The 24,642-nt window shown below is 40.2% G+C and overlaps 1 protein-coding gene across 4 annotated transcripts in view; it reads left to right on the forward strand.

Annotated features, from left to right (window-relative positions):
- The window catches only part of PDE11A (phosphodiesterase 11A), a 522,267-nt gene that overhangs the window by 483,617 nt on the left and 14,008 nt on the right, over window positions 1-24,642 (forward strand). For all 4 annotated transcript variants that reach the window (XM_011991832.1, XM_011991830.1, XM_011991831.1 and 1 more), the window contains one exon: window positions 2,793-2,876. In XM_011991832.1, the coding sequence (XP_011847222.1) occupies window positions 2,793-2,876 (84 nt within the window). The remainder of the gene's footprint in view (window positions 1-2,792; window positions 2,877-24,642) is intronic.

Genomic DNA, 24,642 nt, shown 5'->3' on the forward strand with positions numbered 1-24,642 from the left:
GCAATTTAAAAGATAGGCAAAGGATCTGAACAGACATATCTCCAAAGAAAATATGTAAATGGCCACAAAGCACATGAAAAGATGCTCAAAATCATTAGTCATCAGGGAAATGCAAACTGAAACCACAATGAGATACCACTTTTGCTAAGATGGCTATAGCAAAAAAGACAGACAATAACAAGCATTGGGTGAGGCCGTGGAAAAATTGGAACCCCATACATTGTTAGCAGGAATGCGAAATGATGCAGCTGCTTTGAAAAACAGTTTGTCAATTCCTCAAAAAGTTAAACAGAGTTACCATATGCCTTAGAAATTCTACCTCTAGGTATATCCCCAAGAGAAATGAAAACATACATCCACATAAAAAGTTGTATGTGAATGTTTACAGGTATTATTCATAATATCCTGGAAGCAACTCAAATGTCAATCAACTGATGAACAAATAAATAAAACATCTATACGATGAAATATTATTCGGCAATAAAAATGAATGAAATGCTGATGCATGCTACATGGGTAAACCTTGAAAACAGTGCAAGAGGCCAAGTCACAAAAGACCACATATCATAGGATTCCATTCATATGAAATGTGCAGGATAAGCAAATCCATCAATAGAGAAAATAGATTAGTGGTTGCCTAAAGGCTGGGAGTTTGGGAAAAAACGAGAGTGACTGCTAATGGTATGGGGTTTCTTCGAGGATGATAATAATGTTCTATAATTGTAGTGATAGTTGCTTAACTTTGTAAATATACTAAAAACCACTGCATTTTTTTTAAAAAGTAACTTTATAATATCCACTATAAATTGAATAATTAAATAAATATGAAAATTTTATATAGCAAAGAGAACTATAGAGAAAATAAAACCTAATTTTTTTTTTTTTTTTTTTTTTTTTGAGATGGAGTCTTGCTCTGTCGCCCAGGCTGGAGTGCAGTGGCACAATTTCGGTTCACTGCAACCTCTGCCTCCCGGGTTCAAGTTATTCTCCTGCCTTAGCCTTCCAGGTAGCTGAGATCATAGGCGCCCATCACCACGCCCAGCTAATTTTTTGCATTTTTAGTAGAAACAGGGTTTCGCCATGTTGGCTAGGTTGGTCTCAAACTCCTGATCTCAAGTGATCCTCCTGCCTTGGCTTCAAAAAGTGCTGGAATTACAGGCATGAACCACCACACCCAGCCCAGAATAATATTTTTTAAAGAAATATTTTGTTTATTTATTTATTTATTTTTATTTTATTTTATTTTATTTGAGACAGAGTCTCACTCTGTCACCCAGGCTGAAATGCAATGACACAATCATAGCTCAATACAACCTCAACCTCTTGGGCTTAAGCAATCCTTTCACCTCAGCCTCCTCTCAGGAGGAGACTTGTAGTCACTGAGACTACGTGTGTGCCACCACAGTTGGCTAACTTTTTTTTTTTTTTTTGGTAGGGACAGGGGCCTCACTCTGTTGTCCAGGCTGGTCTTGAACTCTTGGGCTCAAGTGATCCTCCCACCTCAACCTCGCAAAGTGCTAGGATTACATGCATGAGCCACCGCACCCAGCTCTAAAGAGACATTTTGGACCAAGACTCATATTATTCACAAGAGCTATCCCTCTCTCCAGCACATTTTCACAATTTTCTCTAAATTCCAGTCTTCTTTCCTGCTATTTCCCATCTCCCATTGCAAGACAAGGATGAGAAGAGCCTGTGGGTATCAGTGACCTTCTCCCCAATTTGGAGATATTTTCCTCAGATTTGGCAGCTAGTGATTTCTGCCCCGCCCACTCCCACTCTTATTCATACATCTGAAGGATGCAGGATTTTCCAACACCTCTGGACCAAGGGGATTGCTTGGCTCTGCCCTCATGGCCTATAAGGACACCAAAATGATGTGAATGCCACGTTTTATGTAGAGGAAAGATAAAACTTACTGTATAACATTAAGGGAGGGCAAGTTATAACTGGATAGCCCAGTCTTCTAGATAAGTAAGGGCACAAGGGAGCTTCTCAGGCCTGGGCCTGACTCCTTAAGAACAAAGGGAGAGGCAGTCTCACTGGCACAGAATTGGCAGTGTTTGTTCAGTGAATTAATTTTAACACTAAAATTCCAATTGATTGTTTCCCTTAAGTCTGCCCAACAGAAAAATGTCATTTATTTCTCTCAAAAATATACCTAAATTATCTCAAACATTATAACATCATAAAGCTTAAGGGCTGGGAATGAAGAGATAATGTGTACCATCCACCATCATCCACACAATGATAGACAAATATTTAAAAATTTATTAATGACAGAACCTTATTGAAAAACATATGTAATTGCCAAATCAACCCCTCACCCTGAAAAAGTAATATAAATGGTTTCTATTTACAATAAAAGTGCTTTTAAGGATATTTTCCAATCTGTCCCATTCTATCCCAACCTCTCACTATAGAAATGAAAGCCTGCATTATTTTTGTGGCAGTAAAACATATTCCTTTCCCCTTGACCTGTACCCAATTCGCAGTGACCTGATGACTTGATTTAGTAGCAGTTGCTTATATTTGAAGACGGGTTTTTGCCCCAAGAAGTTGCACGCTAGAAAGTTCAAGTAAATTTGCTTACAAATCTCATAAAAAGAGGTAAGAACATTTCATTTCTCATCATGATAAAGGAGAAGAAAGTATGTGTAAAGATTGATTGTGATTTGTGAAGGGTTCAGTTTGTAAAAAATGGATCACTGTAGCAAAGTGTTTGACAAAGCACCCTGTAAAATACTTCGGTGTAGTAAAGCAAGGTTCTTCCCCCGCCCCCCTGATTCTAGGCAATTTTTGATCGGAACCGGAAAGATGAACTGCCTCGGTTGCAACTGGAGTGGATTGACAGCATCTGCATGCCTTTGTATCAGGTACTTTGATTTGGGAGGGCCTGCATGTTCTGACTGAATCAGAAAAGGAAAAGTGTGTGCTTCTCAAAAGCACTCATTTTACGAAACATTTCCAGGGTATGTACATTGCTGAGAGCTCTGGCTGCAGTTTGTCTTTTTTGAACTTCTGACTGTCCCCTGTCTGGGAAGAGCTGGTCTAAGAGGCTGCAGACCACCTTCTAGGACATAATCTCCATGAGCCTCCATTCCCTCATCTGTAAACCAGGGATAATAATATTTTATTTACTATCTCTCAAACTGTGTCCCATAGAACATGAACATCCAGCCATCATCTAATAACTATCTGTTCAACAAAAGCTCACAGGGCCAAGAAACTTGTTTAAACTTGATCAACTCAATTTCTCAAACATATTTGACCATGGAATTTTTTTTAACAAATTTTCTTTATTAATATCATGTGAGAATAAGGATTCCAGGAAACTTAGTGTTCCGCTCTGACCCCACGGTCTGAGCGGGGGGGGTTTTGTGACACACCTTCCAGCTTCAAAATCTGCCTGTCTGAGATGCATGCAGCAAATCCTCACCAGTGAATTTTGAGCGAGATGCACTAATGACTCCAGCTTTGCTACTTGGTGTGTAAGCCTCTCCTTCTGAAAGGAGAAAAGTGTCACTTTGAATGGTTCACACTCCATGTTTTGAGTACGGATCAGGGCTGGCGTCAGTTAACACTAACAGTTTAGTGTACATTGGCTTTTAATTCTACTTCTAAGCATTTGCTTTCGTTTGTAAAAACCTGGCAAGTTCTTTACCCCCAACCTAGCTCAATCAGACTGAGCTGCTTGTCTAACTTCAAAGTGAGAAACATGCAGGGAAAGCAAAAGCTCTTTAGTTCCTCACCCTATGTAACCCTATTAAAAACACAGTATTGTTTTTTAAGGACCTCACAACCATCAAGTTCAAGATCATCTACCACTTCGTTTTCAGCACTTTTAGGAACTGCTGAGCCCTATCGCAGAACCCTGCAAACAAACAGACAAACTTAGAATACTGTCTTGAAGATGGATATGTAATTTTTAATAACTATAACAAAAATAAATTCATTTTTGTTTTATATTAGTCATTAAATACATGATACCATAAAGTCAGGTAAAGTTTTAAAATAATCTACAATTGCTTATTTTAGTTAAAAAAGGAACATAATGTTCTTTTATTTAATAATGAAAGATTGGGCAAACAAAATAGAAAATGATGTATACTTTATTTTAAGGGGATCCTCAACTCTCTTTTCTTCCTGTTGGCTCCTCCCATCCTCAGTGTCTCTGAATAAGCAGGCCCCCATATGCAAAGCCCAACAACTTTTGGGTCACTTATATCTTGCTTTGTGAAACTGACCTGGACTATACATGTTGAATTACTTTTTAACGTTATTCAGTTTTGTGTGCACACTTAGGCAATAAATGGGATGAAGAAATTATTCGTGCAATTACTACATTCCTTTTACTTTGGGTAAAGCTTAGGAGGATGAAGACATGTATTGGGGTGGGAAGCTGATTAAGTTTTGGTACTAGTTTGCAAAGCTATTTTGGAGTGAACTCAAAGTCTACACATTCTTCCTATGTGATTGGTTATAGGAAAGGCTGTAAAGGATCCTCATATGGTTTTCCATGTTAATTTGCTTTATTACTAATTCACAATCCTTTAGGGCTTATCTTATGCTTCCTATTAAATGCTTTGAAATCTTTAGGTTACAAAGGAAGTTATTTGAATTTAAGTGGAAATAGCAATTTCTAGAATTTAGGGAGTAATATTATCCCTTCACATTATATATCATCCTGATTTTTCACATCTGTTTTACTTTACTACTTATCTGTGGGTTAGAGACCTCTGCTATTTTCAGCTGCAGGAAATTAACATATAGAAAGATTAAGTGATGGTCCCACCAAATGAGAGTTGTGTCCTGCTCACCCCTGACCTTTGTTTTGGTGTAGTGACCTTTCTACTGCCCTTCTTCACCTCTGATGGAAATTTCTTGCACCATTTTTTATTATTTAACTGACTGGGGAGAGATGTGTCATGCTGAAAGGGAATATGGAAGGAGCTGTTTACAGAAGCTCATATTCATACTTGCTGCTATATCTTTTCATTTAACAGGGGATGAAAATCTTGCTCTTTTTGATTCCTTATTATCACTAAGTAAAAAAAATCTCATTATTTCATTTGTAAGTTTTAAATACAAGGCTTTGAAACCAATCATTTTAAGAGTCGTCAAACTGAAACTTTGTAGGGTAAGTTTAAGTATCCTCTTTGAGGGTCCTATTTTATTTCATCTTATGCAGTGTTCTCCCTTCCCTCCACTATTTAACTGGATAATCTCACATTAACTGTTGGTGCTTCTGAACTGAAATCAAATCAGTCAGTGGGCAGGAATCACCATTAGTGGGAAGACACAACATCTTGAGGAAGTGACAAGCCAAGAAGGTCACTGATGTGACACCATTCACTGAGATAACTCAGTGAAAGTCAAGTTTGGGGTTTTGAACATAAAAATGCAATAATAAGGAGTCTGAGAGGATCAAAGACAAGTGGGAAGTGTGCAGGTGGCAGGAATCCCTGATGTGATTGGTCTGACATACAGCATCATAAGAATTCAGCTTCGCTTTACCATGTTGGTCTAGGCATACGGCAAAAGGATACCAAGGAGTACACATGAGACAAAGCATGTCCCCTCTGACAGTCAAGGCCTGACCCCAAGGAAGGGCAAGGTTGGATGGCAAGAACCTTCATGTAGAGCCCAAGGCAAGCACTCTCATAGAGAGAGCTGGGATCTTCCTGCTGGTGGAGAAGTTTGGAGAGTTGGAGTCTACAGAGGGTGGGAGTTGACCCAGGGCACCCCACGGCTGGAGGCTCCTGGAAACAGCAGTGGGACAGAACAGCGAGTTTGGCAGGGGCGGGTGGCCATGCAGCTGCACAGTAGATACACATATGGTTTGGGTACAGCTTTTTGACTTCATTGACTTTCACTGGGTAGTTCGGTTTTACTTCGTGGTTTTAAAAGGGTTGTGCTTGTCAAATATGAAATAGATAAAGCACTTTCTGCTTGTGCTCCTGTTTGCTGAGATTAGCTCTTCTCCAAGCAAAGGGTGAAGATTATCACTACTCTCAGGTGCCTGAAGGGCTACTTATTTATGTGCCTAGTTGGCAACCCACACCAGTATATTTCGGATGCCCAGTGCATTTAAAATCAAAACTCTTTTCTCTGAGATAGCTTCCAGTTCCACTCATTTTTTTTACTACATTGAGGGAAAACAATGAGGAACTCCCCCTCCTCCAAAATCTATTCACTAGGAGGTTATCTAAGTAATCTTGAGATTGACAGAAAGTGACAGACAGAAAATATATAAAAATATATAAATGAAACAGAAAAAAAAAACGATGTGCAGGTCCTCTTTACCATATGTATTGTCAACAAGAGAGGCTGACTGGTTCTATCTCAAGTGGAAAAAGACAGCATGTCATTGTGGCATTGATTTAGCTCTCCCAACATGCCAGGTGGGTAGGACACACGCACAGAACAGTCCCAGATCGATGGATAGTTATCTAATAAGGATGTAGGCCAGGCTTCTATCCATATGTTTATATGTGAGCATAGAGTTTGCTGGAACTTGCTGTCTTTTTAATCTTCAGACTTTTCCTTAGAGAGAGAGAGAGAGAGAGAGAAAAGAAAGAAAGAAAGAGAGAGACAGGAAGAAAGAAAGAAAGAAAGAAAGAAAAAAAGAAAAAGAAAGAAAGAAAGAAAGAAAGAAAAAGAAAGAAAGAAAGAAAGGAAGAAAGAAAGAAAGGAAGAAAGAAAGAAAGAAAATGATTGTAATAGGATGAAGTCGTGATTTATGGGTGACAGCCTTTTAATCACGAAGGCAAGAGTGGGCAGGGAACCATCAAAGCACATTTCCCCAAGAGAAGACTCAAGCCCTGGTTAGTTAGCTGTGTCCTAGCAGGGCATCTCGAAGGAATACATTGACATCTGATTCCTATGCGTTCTGCTGTCTTTGCACCCTGCTGGGGAACCATTAGCCCTGCTGCTCAACATCTTTGAAGGAAAAAAAAAAAAGGAAGAAGGAAGAAAAAAAGACACAATCAAACTTTGTGTCATTGCCACACCAGCCTTAGGGATAAACAGAAACCCTCATGTCACAGTATCATTCTGAGCTTTTCTCTGCAATAGCAAGCTAAGTTCTGGCTCCTTATTTTCATTCTCAACTTAACCAAATCTCAGTGTACCTAGAATGTCAGAGGTGCAGAGTCATTATAAATCTTTTGTTTGTTAAGGACTGAGGGATTTAATTTTTATTATGAATATAATCCAATTTTTAACTCATCCCAAACTGGCTTTTGATTTTGGAGTGGATATTTTCTCACAGATAATGTAAAAGTACGTAACCTGGCCTGCATCTAGCCAGAATAATTTTCTCTTTCCATTAAGAGTAGGAAAATTTTGATAAGAGTAGTACCTCTTTATTAAAATGTCATGATGTTTCTGAAACAGGCAGGGCTTCTAATGTTAAGATTTACAGTAACCTTTGATTTTTTTCTCTGCCTTCACTTTTTTTTTCTGAGATAGAATTTTGCTCTCATTGCCCAGGCTGGAGTGCAATGGCATAATCTCGCCTCACTGCAACTTCCGTCTCCCGGGTTCAAGCGATTCTCCTGCCTCAGCCTCCTGAGTAGCTGAGAATACAGGCATGCCCACGCCCAGCTAATTTTTTTGTATTTTTAGTAGAGGCAGGGTTTCACCATGTTGGCCAGGCTGGTCTTGAACTCCTGACCTCAAGTGATCTGCAGACCTCAGCCTCCCAAAGTGCTGGGATTACAGGCATGAGCCACCACGCCCAGCCTCTGCCTTCACTTTTAATGGTTATTTTGAAAAATACATTCCACGTGATGCAATATTAATAGGCTCTCTGGGAAAAAGGGAGAAAAAAACTTTAACATATAGTTGAAATAGTAGAGTGGGAGTTAGAAATTGATAAACTAGAAAAGAGGATATAAGGTGCTACTCCAGGACACTTTCTCTGGATACTGATGAAAGTACTTTAAAAGCAATCCAGTGTTCCCTAAGAACAACTTCATCAGATATTTAAAAAAAAAAAAAAAAAAAAAAAAGACACCACCCAAATCAGTTAGTTTCCTGTGTTTCTCTATGACTTTTAGTATTCTTGTGGATGAAAGGAAGAGATAGTTGGGTTTAGTTTCTTACTTATCCTTACAAAGGGGGGATATACATGGAATGCCATCATACATAACTCAAAAAATACGGAAAGAAAGAAGGAGGGAGGGAGGGAGGAAGGGAGGAATGTAGGGAGAGAGAGAGAGAGGGAGGGAAAAAAAGAGGAGGGGGAGGGGAAGGGAGGAGAGGGGAGAGGAGGGAAGGGGAGGAGAGAAGGAAAGACAGAAGCAAGGAAGGAAGGAAGGAAAACAACTTCCTATATTCTCTATAACTGATCTATCTGGCTCCACTTTTTCCTGGTGATGGGGAGTAGGGTGGTGGCTGTGTTCAGGGACTATTATTTAAACTTCACTATATTAAAGTATCTCAGTCTCTTCGGGTTAAAGTACTCCCAGTCAGAGCTCTTTCTCCTCCCCAGCTGACATCTAGGTACCAGGGAACTCACCTATGGTTGTGATGATTTTGTGACCTTCAGGAGAAGGACGCCTGGTGCACATCTCGCCTGTTGGGTCTTTCTGGGTTAACTGAGAAGTGGCTGGTCGCAACTCTGGCTGTGATGCTGTGCCAGCCCCGTGTGACTATGGTGTGGGTGTGATGAGCACTTTGTGCCAGCCCTGGCCACTAGCTGTGGCTGCTTAAGTCTGTGGTCCTTGTGGCAGCCTCTTGGCAAGCCCCCTGCACCACCCCCAGCAGCTTCCTGGCCAGTTCTAACTGACTGGTTCCCTTGGCATTTCCTCATTCCCCCTGGGGCACCCATGAACTCCCAGCTACTTTCTCGTTACCCTGCTGTCCACACAAATTTCTAAGTCTTTTCTAATATGCTGCCTGGGTGGTGCCAACTTGCTTTAGGAAGATTCTATTATTTTCCTGAATTAGGCTCTGAAATCTGAAATATAAGCCCTCCCCTCACCTTTAAGGTTTGACCCCCAAGGAATGTGAAGCCAGGACTACTCACTTCTGATCTCCCTCTCTCTCACCTACCTCTTTCTGCCTCTCTCTCCCCTCTCTTTTTCTCCTCTTTTCTCTCTCCCTGCCCCTCTCCCCACTCCCCTCTTCCCCTAATATTTTCATTTGCTTTGCTTTTCCTGATGGGAACTATCCTTATATGGTCTCCTCTGTGTTCTTCCTGCTAGAGTTTTGTAGTAAAACTTGAAGATCTAACTTAGCCAGGTTTGGTTCTTAATAGAGAAAGGAGAAGGCCACTTCACCATGCAAAGCTACAAGCAGGGTTATTCTCTTTCAAAGCTGAATGATGGCAGCTTGTTTCTAGCTGGGAACTGCCATTTGCCTGAAGGAGGGAAGCCTACTGAGATAATAGGAGAGGAGCCCCAGGCATCACCATTCAAACAGAATGGATAATGCACTGGCTTACTATTCTCAAAATATTGTCCTTGTTACATAATAATGTACCCAAATCGGAGTGCTGCTGATAGTAAAGTCTGTTTATCTCAGAAAATATTCTATGTGTTATTAGTCAAATATGAATGGAAGAGAAACATTAATATTCAAAAGTGTTGGTTTTATGTAATTTATAGGCCCCTCTACTACAGTCTATCTTCCAAATTTTTGACAAAATGATCTTTTTAAAAAAAAAAAAAAAAGTCTGATCACAGCATCTCCCTGCTTTAAAGACCGCAGGTTACTATCACAATCTATAAGGTACTTTCCAGAGTCCTTGGTTTAGCATTCAGAAACCCTCTCATTCATTCTGAAGCCCACACCTATTCCTTGGCCTCATCTCCTGTCACCCTGCCCACTTCCTTGCCAGATACCCTTTGCCCCAAGCACAGGACTCACTAGCCCTTTGGTCCATTTTCCCTGGCCTCTGCCTATGCCTCCTCGCTCTCATGTCTGCCTGGAAGACACCAGCCCAAGCTGTCACTTCTGTAAAACCTCTGCTTCCCCACAACATTCCACAGCACTGTCTCCATCTCCTGATAACCACACACTCTGTGTGTGATTATCTTTCTGTCTCTTCCCCATTAGACTGGTTTCCTGGAGCCACCATATTCCTGGCACCTAGCACAGTGCTAGCACATTAGAGCTGCTCAGCCCAATGTTTGTTGAGCAAAGGAATGAAGAAACAGAAATGTGAATGATAGGATGCAGTATAAGCAGTGGAATGTATGAAGTAAGTTTATAATGTCGTTTAGTTATCACCTATAGATACAGTCATGTGTTGCTCAACAACAGGGATACATTCTGAGAAATACATCTTTGACAATTTCATCATGCAAACATCATAGTGTACTTACACAAACCTATATTGTACAGCCTCCTACACACCCAGGCTATATGGTATAACCTATTGCTCCCAGGCTACAAACCTGTACAGCATTTTACTGCACTGAATACTGTAAGCAACTGTATCACAATGGTAAATATTTGTGCACCTAAACATATTTAAACATAGAAAAGGTACAGTAGAAATATGGTATTATAACCTTATGGGGCCGTGGTTGTAGATATGGTCCATCATTGACTGAAATGCCATTATGAGGTACATGACTATGTATAAAACCTTTCATCAGAGTATGCACTGTTATATTCCTGCCTATAAGCTGGAGTATATGGCCTATGATATCTTTTTATAAAGTGGTTTGGTTCTCATCATAGTTGAATTCTACTGTAAAGGGCCAGTTAATAGCCATGAATTTTTCAGAGCTTTGACTTTTTCATCTAGGAAAGACATTAAATTTTCTTTTATCCAGCATTGCCAGAAAATATAGTCCTCTAGTTATTTTAATATTCAGGTTAAGAGATGGAGCTAGCATATGTCACAGATAGATTTCAAGAAATATATATTGTATATTGCATACATATGATTTTGAGAAATTATAATACAATAAAATACTAAATTTATCATGATTATAATTTAATCTTTCTTTGACTTAGAAAACTTTTAGGATCCTCTAGTGTCTAAAAGTAATCAGTGCAAACATCAACTAAGAATATGCTCTGTTCTTAGCCAGGCATGGTGGTGTGTACCTGTAGTCTCAGCTACTTGGGAGTCTGTGGTGGGAGGATTGCTTGAGCCCAGGAGTTTGAGGCTGCAGTCAGCTATGATTGCAACACTGCACTCTAGCCGGGTGACAGAGCAAGACCCCATCGCTTTAAAAAAAAAAAAAAAAAAGAAAGAAAGGAAAAGTAAAAAAAGAATGTGCTGGGTAGGAAGAAGTTCTGAGTAGCAGAGAGGACTCATTAATAGAAGAACGATTAAGTTCCTGTTCCTTCCAACATTATGCATGATAATTGGCAGGTGAAGGCATCTCATACCCTTCGCTACATCTCAAAGTTCTTCCAGAATACTTGATGTTTGTCACCTCCAAAAAGGAGTTTGACCTGATAAACAACCATCTCTATGTATATTTTTTGGTAAATAAAATGGACTCTAATTTGTTTTATTTCATGCAACCTTGAAAAAAAGACCCATTCTTTATATGTTAGTGTTAATATATTCCTATTCATATATATTTCATGAGCTCAAACAGTGCCATGAATCCATATTAAAATGCTGGAATCCAATGGAAAAAATAGAATATACCCCCAATAAGGTTTTTGAGGACAGATTTAAGATAAGATCTTAATTCTTATCTTAAATTCTCCTTATCCAGCTGACCAACATACGTAACTCTTTTTTAAAAGGATTTCTGCTTTGGAATAATGAAGCTAAATGTCTCTTAACCCCAAGTCCTTACAAGGCTTGGAATGTTCTCTTCCCTTAAGTAACTATCTAGTTTTTTTAGAGAGCATATTTTAAAAGCTTATTTACCTCTTCTTCATGGCCCTCTCTTCTTTGGCTCTCTTCAGAAGAAGTAGGAAAGAAGCAGGAAGGGCAGGAGGAAAGGAGGGAGGAAGGAAAGGGGAAATATATATATGTGAATGTTAAAAACTCTGCTGTTGAGGTATCAAAAGCAAATGAGAAGAGTAAAGAAAATATACATTAGAGAATACCTAAATTGTCATGAGTGACTGTTGGGAGAAATAAGAACCTCACATTCTCTTATTTCTGATACCCCTTCATACTACTGTCCACATCCAAACACATTTTTAACAGGGTACATGAGTGTATTCTGGTAATACACTCTGCTTTGGTCACTTAACATAAAGTTCTTAATATGTTTCCATGTTTCTACATAATTTTTACATTGTCCTTTTTTTTCCCTTCTTTCTTTATGAGACAGAGTCTCACTCTATTACCCAGGCTGGAGTGCAATGGTGCAATCTCAGCTCACTGCAATCTCTGCCTCCCAGACACAAGCAATATTCCTACCTCAGCCTCCTGAGTAGCTGGGACTACAGACGCACGCCACCACACCCAGCTAATTTTTTGTATTTTCGTAGAGACAAGGATTCACCACATTGCCCAGGCTGGTCTCCAACCTCTGAGCTAAAGTGATCCACCCGCCTTGGCCTCCCAAAGTGCTGGGATTACAGGCATGAGCCACTGCATCCAGCTTTCACATTATCCTTTGAAATGACAGTCTGGTATTCTGATCAATTGACTTGTTGTAATTTATTTAGTTATCCCCTACTTTTTTCCTAATAGAGATAATTCTGAAATGAGCACTTTGGCACCTCATTTTATTGACTTATTTAATACTATTAAGCATGATTAGAAATAATAAAGTTGCATTTCTTTTTTTCAAAGAAAGATATACACTCTGAAGGAAACAGAAAATAAGTGGAGATAAGCTACCCTCAAATATTGGAAGCTAAGAAGGAAGTAATCTCCCAGAATGTCTGCACAAGGGGAGAGCAACAGGGAGCCAGCCCATCTGCCTTTCAGAAGGAATGCCTGAGAGGCTCAGGACTTAGGAACAGCCAAGAGTGGATATGTTAGTTTCCGAGGGCTGCTGTAACGAAGTACAGTAAACTGCGTGGCTTAAAATAACAGAAATGTATTTGCTCACAGTTCTGGAAGCTAGAATTCAGCCACGAATTCTCTCCATGTGTGGACAGGACTGGTTCCTTGTGAAGCCTCTGAGGGAGAGTCCGTTCCATGCATCTCTCCTCATTGCTGATGGCTACTAGCAGTTCTTGACATCCTCTGCCTCTGTCTTCACATAACATTTTCTTGTGTCTGTGTTTTCACATGACCTTCTTATAAAGACACAAACTATTGGATTTAGGGCCCATTCTAATCCAATATGATCTCATCTTACCTTGATAACTAACATCTGCAAAGACCCTATTTCCAAACACGGCCACATTCACAGGTACCCGGGTTAGAACTTCAACATAGCTTTTGGGAGGACACAAGTCAATTCACAACAGCGAGGTTGAGGAATCAGCCTGGAAACAAGAGGGAAAGAAAGGTTAGAAGTTGGTAAATGGGATCTCAGGAATCTCCCACAATCACATAGCCAGGTCAACAGACTGTGTAGCCACTGCCAAGTCAGAAGAGAGTTCTTCTCTCAGAGTACTCATGAAGAGAATCTGTGGCTGAAATCTAAAGCCCGTGGAATGATTTGCTGGACTCTCAGATGCCCTATGACTTACCTGGAGTGCCAGCAGCCAGATACCCCCAGAAGCAGAAAAGTGGGATTCTTCTCTAGGGAAACAGAATAGCCTCAGAGAAAAGATCTGCATGGACTTGCACTTCAGATTCTCTCAATGAACCAATTTCCTGCAGGATGCCCTTAAAATGGAGCCACCAGTTGACAGTCATGGCTCTCCCACTTACCTGCCTTGGTCCACTTTGTACTCTGCCTTGAATAGGTCTTTCGTCTTTCAGTGCCTTGCATTTAAATATATGCAAACAGATAAGGGCCACAGAATGTTTGAGCAAAGCCTTCAATATGAAAGAATAGATGCAAAGTAAAAAGCATAAAAGAGAAGGGAATTCAGAGCATACAGTGAAGGCAGGAAACAAAAGACAACTTCAGAAAAACTTCCAATGCCATCAAAAAGCTAAGAAATATGTTATAAAACAAGGCCAAAATGCCTGGGGTATTTTTTCTTCTCTATTACTTTCTAGTCGTGCCATCATGATTTTTCTTCTTCATTTGGATCCCCTGTATTAGTAGGGTCTCCTGACTGCCTCCCTGCCAGCTGCCTCCACTCTGACCCCAGTCTCATATATATAGTCCCATCCTCCAGGCTCCATGTCACCACCACAGCTATCCTCCCAAAGCACAGCTGACTGCATGGCTCACCTGCTTAAAGTCCTTCGGGCCCTCCTTTCCCCTTACTACAGGAAAAAAATCTCAGTTGGCACAATTGACCTTCCCATCCCACCTCCTTTCTCTCCTTCCTTTGTACCCTCTGCTCTTCTCGTAAGTGGCCACCTGCCACTTCCCTAATTGCTACTTCACTAATGTTCCACACCCCGTGCCTGTGCTCACCCAGCCATCTGCAGGCCTACCTTCCCTCCTCTCCCCATGCAACTCCTAGTCTTGCTTGAGGACTCTGCTCACATGACAGGCTCTTAGGAAACCTCTGTTTGCCCCCAGGAGGTAGATATTCTAGCCTCTGGGATCCTCTTTGTGTTCCTTTATTAGAACATCTTAATTGTTTACATTCACTGTCTCTGTTACTCAGCCAGGATGCCCAGTACAGCTGAATCTACCAACCTCCTCCCTCATCCAAGCTGCTGCAGCAGTGTATGTGTTGTTACCAGCCACTGGGAGACCCCACAGGGCTGCCTCAGCAACACAGCAAGTGCAAGAGAGTGACAGGAACGGGAAAGATTGGGTTATCACATTGTTACTAGTAAGCGCTTGCATTTCCTCAGCATCTTGTGCTTTCAGGATGCCCTGAAATAACCTATCACTCTTGAATTGCCCTGTGGCGGTGTTAACATTCCTGCCTTTATTTCACGGATGAGAAACTAGGGAGGTTATACTTGCTGCTCACAATGGCCTCAGTGAATTAGGGGAGTTTCAGCATCTGAACCAATAACTCCTACAAGCAGAGGGATGAGCTATAGAACCATAAAATAACAAAAAAAGGACAAATTATTCTCCAAGCCTTTGATTTAATATATCATCATCGAATTTAGGTTTTAGTGTTACAGGTGATCTGAACAGCTGAAAAATCTAAAGAAGAAAGGAGAAATAGAGAAACAGAGACATACAGAAAGATAGCCAGCAGGAGGGAGAAGAAAGACCTAAGATGAGGGCCTAAGAGGAGGCAGTAAGGGCTGAGTGTTTTTATGAGTCCTCTTTCAAACCTGCCCTCTACACTCATAAACTGAGGGCTCACCATCCTCAGCTTTCTTTTTATGGTGATCACCACCGGCTTGTAGGTTTGGCTGAAAGCAGCTTCACTCTGCTACTTTTTAAAGGTTTTGGGCCTCACAAAGTGACTTTCTTCTTGGAGCAAACGGAATTGATGATAGACAATAGCAACCTTTCCAAGAGTCTGAACCAAGGGAGGTGAAGTATGTGGAAAAGCTTTGGAAAGAGTACACCTATTATAGTTAAAGCCCTCCAGCATGTGAGTCACTATTGTTATCATTAATATCATTTCTCAACCTCAGTATCTTTGCTGTAAATTTGGATATATAATAGCCAAGCTTTCTGCCTCACAAAGATGTAGTGAGTCCATAACAACATTTTTTGAGCACTTAGTATGTGCTCAAGACTAACTTTCCAAACATGATCTAATGTAATTCTCTTCACGATACCAAGTTAGATGCTATGAGGATCCTTTTTTTCAGATGTGAAAACTGAAGCAATAGAGCTTCTGTAACTTACCTAAGAATATATAGTAAGTGACAGGGCATAGATTCTTTCTGCTTTCAAATCTGTGACTCCTAACCAGTACGACTCAGTGCTGCCTGAGATAATGTGTGTGCAGGCGTTAGTATTATACAAACCTGAGATCATTTACTGGGTCACCTTTAACAGAAGAAACATGGTATTTTTATTCTAGAATAGTTAACTAGGTAAGTACCTGCAGACCATCTGTAGGAGGGGAAAGCAAAACCCTGAAAGGTCACTATTAAGTGACCTGACTTGATAATGGCAGAGCTGGGTTTAGAACCCAAGACTTTGGACTTTTAGTTTTAGGTTTGTTCCAATATATCCTACTATCTATGTATAAAATTTGAAATATATTACCTCAAAGTTTTCAAAACTATTCAAAGGAACAGAATTTTTAAAGGAAATCTACTTGAGTAGCAAGTTCTGCTTGCTTTCAAACAAGCGAAAAGCAGACTGAACCAGAGAGTTTGTTTTGAAGGGCAGCATGGTGAACCAAGATGCCTCCAAGAACAGGGGCAATGGAATGAAAAGTCAGCAAACAAGGTAGAAAAGACAGCCCTGATAGGGCCTGAGAAACTGAACAGAAAATCTGAAGGAAGATAAATGGATAATTTAACAGCCATTCAGTTTATAAGAAAGACAAAGAACAAGCTACATTGCATCAGAAAAGGACTAGAAATGATGATGGATGGGACCCTTCAAATGAGTGGTGAACACAACAGAATCACAGTTGCCTGCAGAATTCCCAGCTGAGGGCAAATTGGAGGAACTAAATAAGGATATGAGACTGATACGGATTGAAGAGTTTTTCAAAATCTATTTAATGGCCAGGCAGGAGACATTGATCGCTTTTCAGAGGAAATGTTGAGGGGCAATGAGGTAGTCAGCCTTTATTTGTGATGTGGATGGGGGAGTGGAAGGAGGGGGGTGCTTATTTATATACAATGTTATTGCAACATACATTAAGGTATTAAAATTATTTTTGAATTATGGTGGTAAAGCACTAAATTCTTTTGATCTTTGTGGAAATAAGCATTTCTCCTTTTTGCCCCTGTACTTGTAAGCCTTTTTTAACAATTAACCAATCAGATGCCTTAATACTTCTACACATGACCAAAGATTGCTATTTCCTCTATCTGTTCATGATAGACTTTTAAATTTTTTATTGCTAAATAGTTTAGACACCCTCAGTGAACACAATTCACGAAGTACAAAAGGCACAAATTATCAGAGAAAAGAGATCCTCCCTCACACTCCTTTTTGCAAGTCACCCAGTTCCTTTCACTGGGGCAACCATTGTTAACCAATTCTTGTGTATGCTTCTAAAGATAGTTTATCCATGGATACAGCGTGTTTTTACACTGTTTTTAATACATAATGCTTATACATTGTTTTCTATGTAAATATAGTGCATATGCATGTATCTATACTATGCTCACACATATGTATCTATGTGTAAGTGCATATTTATATATGAACATATATGAGCATAGTGTATATCCTGCTCCATATCTTGCTTCTTTACACTTAATTTATTTTTCAGATTTTTCGTTCTCCATGCAGAAGATGTCTCATTCTTTTTGATGGCTGCATAGTATTAGATTTTAAAGATGAAAAATAAATTATTTAAACAATTAATTATTTAATTATTTATGGACATTGATGTGTCTAATTGTTTGCTGTTGTAAACAATGTGCAATAAATATTCTTGTAAATACACAATTTTCATACTTTATTTGTAGGAGAAATACCCAGAAATGAAGGATAACTGGGCATTTGGCGTATAAGCATTTGAGATTGTGATAGATACCGCCAAATTTCTCTCTGTGGAGTTTGAACCCATTTATATTCCTACTGGTGATGTCTGAGATGTCTATTCCTCTATGCCCTTGTCAACACAATGTATTACCAAATTTCAATTTTGCCAATACGATAAGTATAAAATTTATCTCATTATAGTTTTAATTAGCATTTTTCATATTATAAATAAGTATGGTCATATTTTTAGTATAGATTTATTTACTTAGAAGCCATTTGTGTTTCTTCTGTAAATGCTTTATATTTTTGCCTATTTTTCTATTGAACTAGTGCTATTTTCTTACTGATCCATAGGAGCTCACTATCAAAGAAATAAACCCTTATTATTTGCAAAAGCGACAAATATTTTTCCAAGTTTGTTATTTATCTTACCTAGTTTTCTTCACATCAGTTTTTGACTGAACTCTTTCCTTATGATTTGAATGGTCACTATTATCATATACTGATTCCCTTAACTTTGGTTCTATTTTAGTCTTTCTATCTGTTCTATTGACTTATCTGCCTGGTTATACTATTTTAATTAATATCACTTTATAATATATTTTAATGTCTCATAATCCTAGTTTCACCTTCCTCATTATTCTTTTTCAGTATTTTCTAGGTATTCTTATTTTTTCATATAAGCTTTAGAATTTAATTCAAAAGGAAATCTGGTTTGTCTTTTTACTGGCTGCTTATTTAATTTTATATAGTCAATGTTTGAGAGTTAAATTAATATGAAACTTTCCAACATTTAAAAGATAGAAAATGTTGCCCATTAGGAAGTTTAATTTATAAAATTATTATGTTCCCTCTTTAACTGCACTGTAAAAATGAAATAAAACTATTGAAAATATTGGTCCCTCTGTGCCTACACAAACAAACTTTTCCCATATCTTTGGCTTTTGGGGAGTTAGCAATGTAATTAAAGAAGAGTCACAATAACATACCTTCTACCGGGTCTTCCAGTGGACAGATTGGCCCCTTTCTAGGACAAAGAGAAGGCCAGCTAATGATACAGTATCTTCCTCAGACATATACCTAGTAGTAAATGTAACATAGTCTCTTTCTATATTTTTATTATCCCAAAATTGTCACTCTTTTTTGGAGACAGGGTCTCACTCTGTCACCCAGGCTAGAGTGCAGTGGTGCTATCATAGCTCACTGTGACCCTGAACTCCTGGGTTCAAGAAATCCTCCTGCCTCAGCCTCCTGAGTAGCTAGGACTGCAGGTGCACACCACTACACCGAGCTAATTTTTAAATTTTTCTGTAGAGACAGGGTTTCACTGTGTTGTCCAGGCTGGTGTCAAACTCCTGGTCTCAAGCGATCCTCCCACCTCAGCCTCCCAAGGATCAGGCATGAGCTACTGAGGCTGCCCCACTGTCTTTATTAGGCTGTACAATTAAGAAAAAGAAGTTTCCCTTGCCATAGGGAGAGAGACCACCAAAATAATAAAGGGTTTTTATCCCCCAAGGATCTTTACCTAAAGACAAAGCATTTCTCCTGGATGCTTTGGGTCCTCTGTAGATCTGGAACATTGGGATTCATGGGCTTGATGGTTCCTCTCTATCTCAGATCTGAGCACTGTCTGGTGCTAGGCAGGGAGCCACCTTTAAACTCTCACAAGAAATGCTCAGTAGTCATCATATTTGCATGGTGCTCACTAAGCAGTTCATTAGTGTGTATAATTAGAACTCTCTTTTGGGACTCTTTTGGCACTCTCAAATATAAGCTAACAAATTAAAACCAATGCTAATAGAATATTCTGGAATCCATTCTTTGAGGTCCTATAGTGACTTACACAGAGCACCATTTGCACCAAGGACAGATATTTGCAATTCTCCATTTGTACACCCATTCTCACACAGACACCCTACCCATTATTTTAGGAAATCCTAGAACTTGAGGCACATGGGAAATATACAAAAAATGTACAGTGAATGAATGTTTGCAGCTCAACAAACTAAAAGTTTTAAATGATCCTTTTTACACATTGAACTTTGAAAAAATAATAGAGTTTTATATATTTCTATAAAATCTCAGGTGGCATGGTATTAGCAGAAAACATTCCAGTATATGGAAAAGTGGATTATTACCATGTGGCCGCTTTTTAGTTACAAGTTCCAACCACCTCTCGTATGAAGCCCCATTCATCAAAGCCTGTGGCTTCTGGGTCAGCAGCCATTCCTTCCAAGTCAAAAGTTGCCGACACAATGAACATGATTGATTAGCTACCAGTCTGCTCTGAAAATCCAACCAACAGGATAACCAAGGACAGCATCCTGGAGGGGCTCATTATAACACAAGAAACTGTTCTTCTTGCTCCCATTTACATGAGCTGTCTTTAGGCTTGCCTGTCCTTTACAACTTAAAACTCTTGTTTTACTTTCCCAGGGCAGGGTAGAGTAGATAAGTCACAGATAAAAGATGCACAGACTACATCTAACGTCTGGGAAGTAGTGTGTCTTCTTTACTTAGCAAGACCTCCACTTTCCTGTGAATCTGTTCTGAACCAGCATCAGAGACGTAGAATAAAAGAAGTTGCACCATTGTCCTCAACACTGCAGTAAGGTGTGAGACACCCATTGTTACTAGCGTTCCAGTTGAGACCCTTGATGTAAAGACACCATGAGCCTTGTACTCAGCCAAGCCTGGACTGATATTTCAGCTCTGCTGTGTACTTAACCGTGTAAACTTTGGCTCTTTAACTTAGTTTTTCCAATCCCAGGTCCCATATCTGTCAAAACAGAGCCAATACTAGCTATCTCACAGCACCATTCTGAGTTGTAATCAGCTCACATATGAAGAACTCCAAGTATGGCTTCTGGAACATAGGGCACGTGAATATTCAATAGTTAATTCATGTTAGCAAGATGTGCTTTACTTTCTATCACAGCAAGCAAACAGGTGGCCCACAGAATAGATTCAACTCACAGACATGTTTCATTTAGTTGAATATAGTTTTTAAAATTGTAAAATGTCCAGTTTGCCATAGTCCCCACCACCCCCAACTCTATCATGCAGCCTACTTCATTCATTAACTTTAGTGACCTGGCCCTGTAAACATTTTAGTTTCAGACGCTTGCCCTACATTATGGAAATAACAAGGCAGTTAATCCAAAAAGACTAACATCCCTGCCTCATTAATTCAGAATGTTAATGTCATTTGTGAATATTATTTTCCACAAAAGAGTCTCTTGTGCATATAAATAAGCAAAACAAGTAACCTGAGAGGTCAGGAAGGAACTGGAAAGAGAAAAGAAAGATGGAGATAAAACTGCTATAAAGCATTGTTGCATTTTCACTTTTACATGCACGACTAATCTGCTTCGAATCTTGGGGGAGAAAATGGTCTCTTCCTAACTTATTACTAGTACATAATTAGCTTACAGAATATTAGACATTGATGCTACAAACATCATCTTTTGTATAACTTGGGTAGACTATGCCCTTAATATTCCAATTGCAAATCTGAATTATTGTTGTGTTGGAGTCTAATGAGCTAATATGCCTTCATACTAAGCAATTATCTTTGTGACTTTATCATCTTTACTGCTTTTTGGGTAACTGCCTCATATTATTTAGATTTTAAAATCTCAAATATTGCCTACTAAACAGAAAAAATCCCTAAACCAATCACTGGGGCTCTCCATTGGTCTGGCCTGAACTAATCAGAGCACATGGAATGGGTTCTGTTACCAGCAGACGGGTAAAGGGACAATGTACAGCCTCTCTTGTCTACTAGAGTTCACTTACAGCTCACTGCCAAAAAAAAGCTACTCATAACACACACACAAACACACACACACACACACACACACACACACACACAGAGACACAGTCCTCCAATGCAGGGCATCAATTTGTCCAAGTATCAAGACGCCTAAAACACTGTGCCCTGCACAAGTAGTCAGAAAACAGAGACCTACAATATGAAATCAGTTTTCTCATTTAGGAATTATATTCAGCTCCTAGTGAAAAATAAAAATAATCTAGAAAAGCCAATGCTGTAGTGCTATTATATGGCAGTTCCATAGCCATCAGAAACCTAGTTCTCAGCCAGGCATGGTGGCTCATGCCTGTAATCCCAGCACTTTGGGAGGCCAAAGTGGTGGATCACTTGAGGTCAGGAGTTCACAACCAGTCTGTCCAACATAGTGAAACCCCGTCTCACTAAAAGAAATTATATATATACACAACTAACCAGGCCTGGTGGCACACACCTGAAATCCCAGCTACTAGAGAGGCAGAGGCAAGAGAATCACTTGAACCCAGGTGGAGGTTGCAGTGAGCTGAGATTGCGCCACAGCACTCCAGCCTGGGTGACAGAGTGAGACTCTAAAAACAAAAAAAGAAAGAAAAAGGTAAAGAAACGTAGTTCTCCTTTATCTTTCCTTAGCACATGGCTGCCATAGTCAAGTTTACCTCATAGTCACAAAATGGTCACTCTGGCTCCAGCTATAATGTGCATATTTGTATTAGTCTGTTTTCACACTGCTGATAGACATACCCAAGACTGGTCGATTTACAAAAGAAAAAATACAGTTCCATGTGGCTGAGGAGGCCTCACAATCATGGTGGAAGGCAAGGTGAAGCATCACATTTTACATGGATGGCAGCAGGCAAAGAGAAAGAGCTTGTGCAGGGAAACTCACGTTTTTAAAACTGTCAGACTTTTTGAGACTTATTCAATATTATGAGAACAGCATGGGAAAGACCTGCCCACATAATTCAGTTACCTCCCACTGGGTTCCTCCTATGACATGTGGGAATTGTGGGAGTTACAATTTGAGATGAGATTTGGGTGGGGACACAGCCAAGCCATATCATTCCACCACTGGCCCCACCCAGATCTCATATCCCCACATTTCAAAACCAATCATGTTTTCCCAATAGTCTCCCAAAGTCTTAGCTCATTTCAGCATTAACTCAAAAGTTCACAGTCCAAAGTCTCATCTGAGACAAGGCAAATCCCTTCTGCCTATGAACCAGTAAAATCAAAAGCAAGGTAGTCACTTCCTAGATAAAATGGGGGTACAGGTATTGGGTAAATACAGCTGTTCCAAATAGGAGAAATTGGCCAAAACAAAGGGGCTAAAGGTCCCATGCAAGTCTGAAATCCAGTGGGGCAGTCAAATCTTCAAGCTCCAAAATGATCTCCTTTGACTCCATGTCTCACATCCAGGTTATGCTGATGCAAGAGGTAGGTTCCCATGGTCTTGGGCAGCTCTGCCCCTGTGGCTTTGTAGGGTACAGCCTCCCTCCCGGCTATTTTCATGGGCTGGCGTCGAAAATCTGTGGCTTTTCCAGGTGCATAATGCAAGCTGTCAGTAGATCTACCATTCTGGGGTCTGGAGGATGGTGGCCATCTTCTCACAGCTCCACTAGGCAATGCCCAGGTGGTGACTCTGTGTGGGGGCTCCCCCACCTCCAACATTTGCTTCCACACTGCCCTAGCAGAGTTTCTCCATGAGGGCCCCGCCCCTGCAGCAGACTTCTTCCTGGGCATCCAGGCATTTCCATACATCCTCTAAAACCTAGGCAGAGATTTCCAAACCTCAATTCTTGACTTCTGTGGACTTGCAAGCTCAACACCATGTGAAAGCTGCCAAGGCTTGGGACTTGCACCCTCTGAAGCCACTGCCCAAGCTGTACCTTGGCCCCTTTTAGCCATGGCTAGAGTGACTGGGATACAGGGCACCAAGTCCCTAGACTGCACACAGCAGGGGGACCCTGGGCTTGGCCCATGAAGCCATTTTTTCTTCCTAGGCCTCTGGGCCTGTCATGGGAGGGGCTGCTGTGAAGACCACTGACATGGCCTGGAAACATTTTCCCTGTTGTCTTGGGGATTAACTTTCAGTTCCTCATTACTTATGCAAATTTCTGAAGCTGGCTTGAGTTTCTCCTCAGAAAATGGTATTTTCTTTTCTATTGCATTGTCAGCCTGCAAATTTTCCAAAGTTTTACACTGTGTTTCATATACCCTTTAACAGCACCCAAGTCACCTCTTGAATGCTTTGCTGCTTAGCAGTTTCTTCCACCAGATACCCTTAATCATCTCTCTCAAGTTCAAAGTTCCACAAATCTCTAGGGCAGGGACAAAATGCTGCCAGTCTCTTTGCTAAAACATAACAAGAGTCACCTTTGCTCCACTTCCCAACAAGTTCCTCATCTCCATCTGAGACCACCTCAGCCTGGATTTCATTGTCCATATAATTACCAGCATTTTGGTCAAAGCCACTCAACAAGCCTTTAGGGAGTTCCAAACTTTCCCACATTTTCCTGTCTTCTTCTGAGCCCTCCAAATTGTTCCAAACTCTGCCTGTTACCCATTTCCAAAGTTGCTTCCACATATTTGGGTGTCTTTTCAGCAATGCTCCACTCTACTGGTACCAATTTATTGCATTAGTCCGTTTTCACACTGCTGATAAAGACATACTGAAGACTGGGTGGTTTACAAAAGAAAGAGAGGTTTAAGGGACTTACAGTTCCATGTGGCTGGGGAGGCCTCACAGTCATGGTGGAAGGCAAGGAGGAGGAAGTCGTGTCTTACATGGGTCGCAGCAGGCAAAGAGAGAGAGCTTGTACAGGGAAACTCCCATTTTTAAAACTATCAGATCTCATGAGACTTATTCACTATCATGAGAATAGCATGGGAAAGACCTGCCCCCATAATTTAATTACCTCCCACTGGGTTTCTCCCATGACATGTCATGTCTAAAACCTAGGCAGAGGTTACAACTGTGGGAGATACAATCCAAGATGAGAGTTGGTTGGGGAGACAGCCAAACCATATCAATATTCCAACGGCAAGAAAGAGATAGGGACAAAGGCAAGAGAATGCACCTCCCAGCTGAATAAGCCCCATTTAAAGAGTTTTCTCCGAGCCTTTATGAATTCTGCTTACATCTCCCTGGCTACTCCTAAGCTCAAGGTAGATTAAAATGTGTATTGGGTAGGCAACTGCTAACTCTGGTAGTGATACCACAGTTCTGGCAGAATAAATGATCATGTCCTTAAACAGGGCAGGAATTATAAAGTTAGAGCCCTTTAA

The sequence above is a fragment of the Mandrillus leucophaeus genome, unplaced genomic scaffold (assembly GCF_000951045.1).
Source record: "Mandrillus leucophaeus isolate KB7577 unplaced genomic scaffold, Mleu.le_1.0 Scaffold40, whole genome shotgun sequence".
NCBI lineage: Eukaryota > Metazoa > Chordata > Mammalia > Primates > Cercopithecidae > Mandrillus > Mandrillus leucophaeus.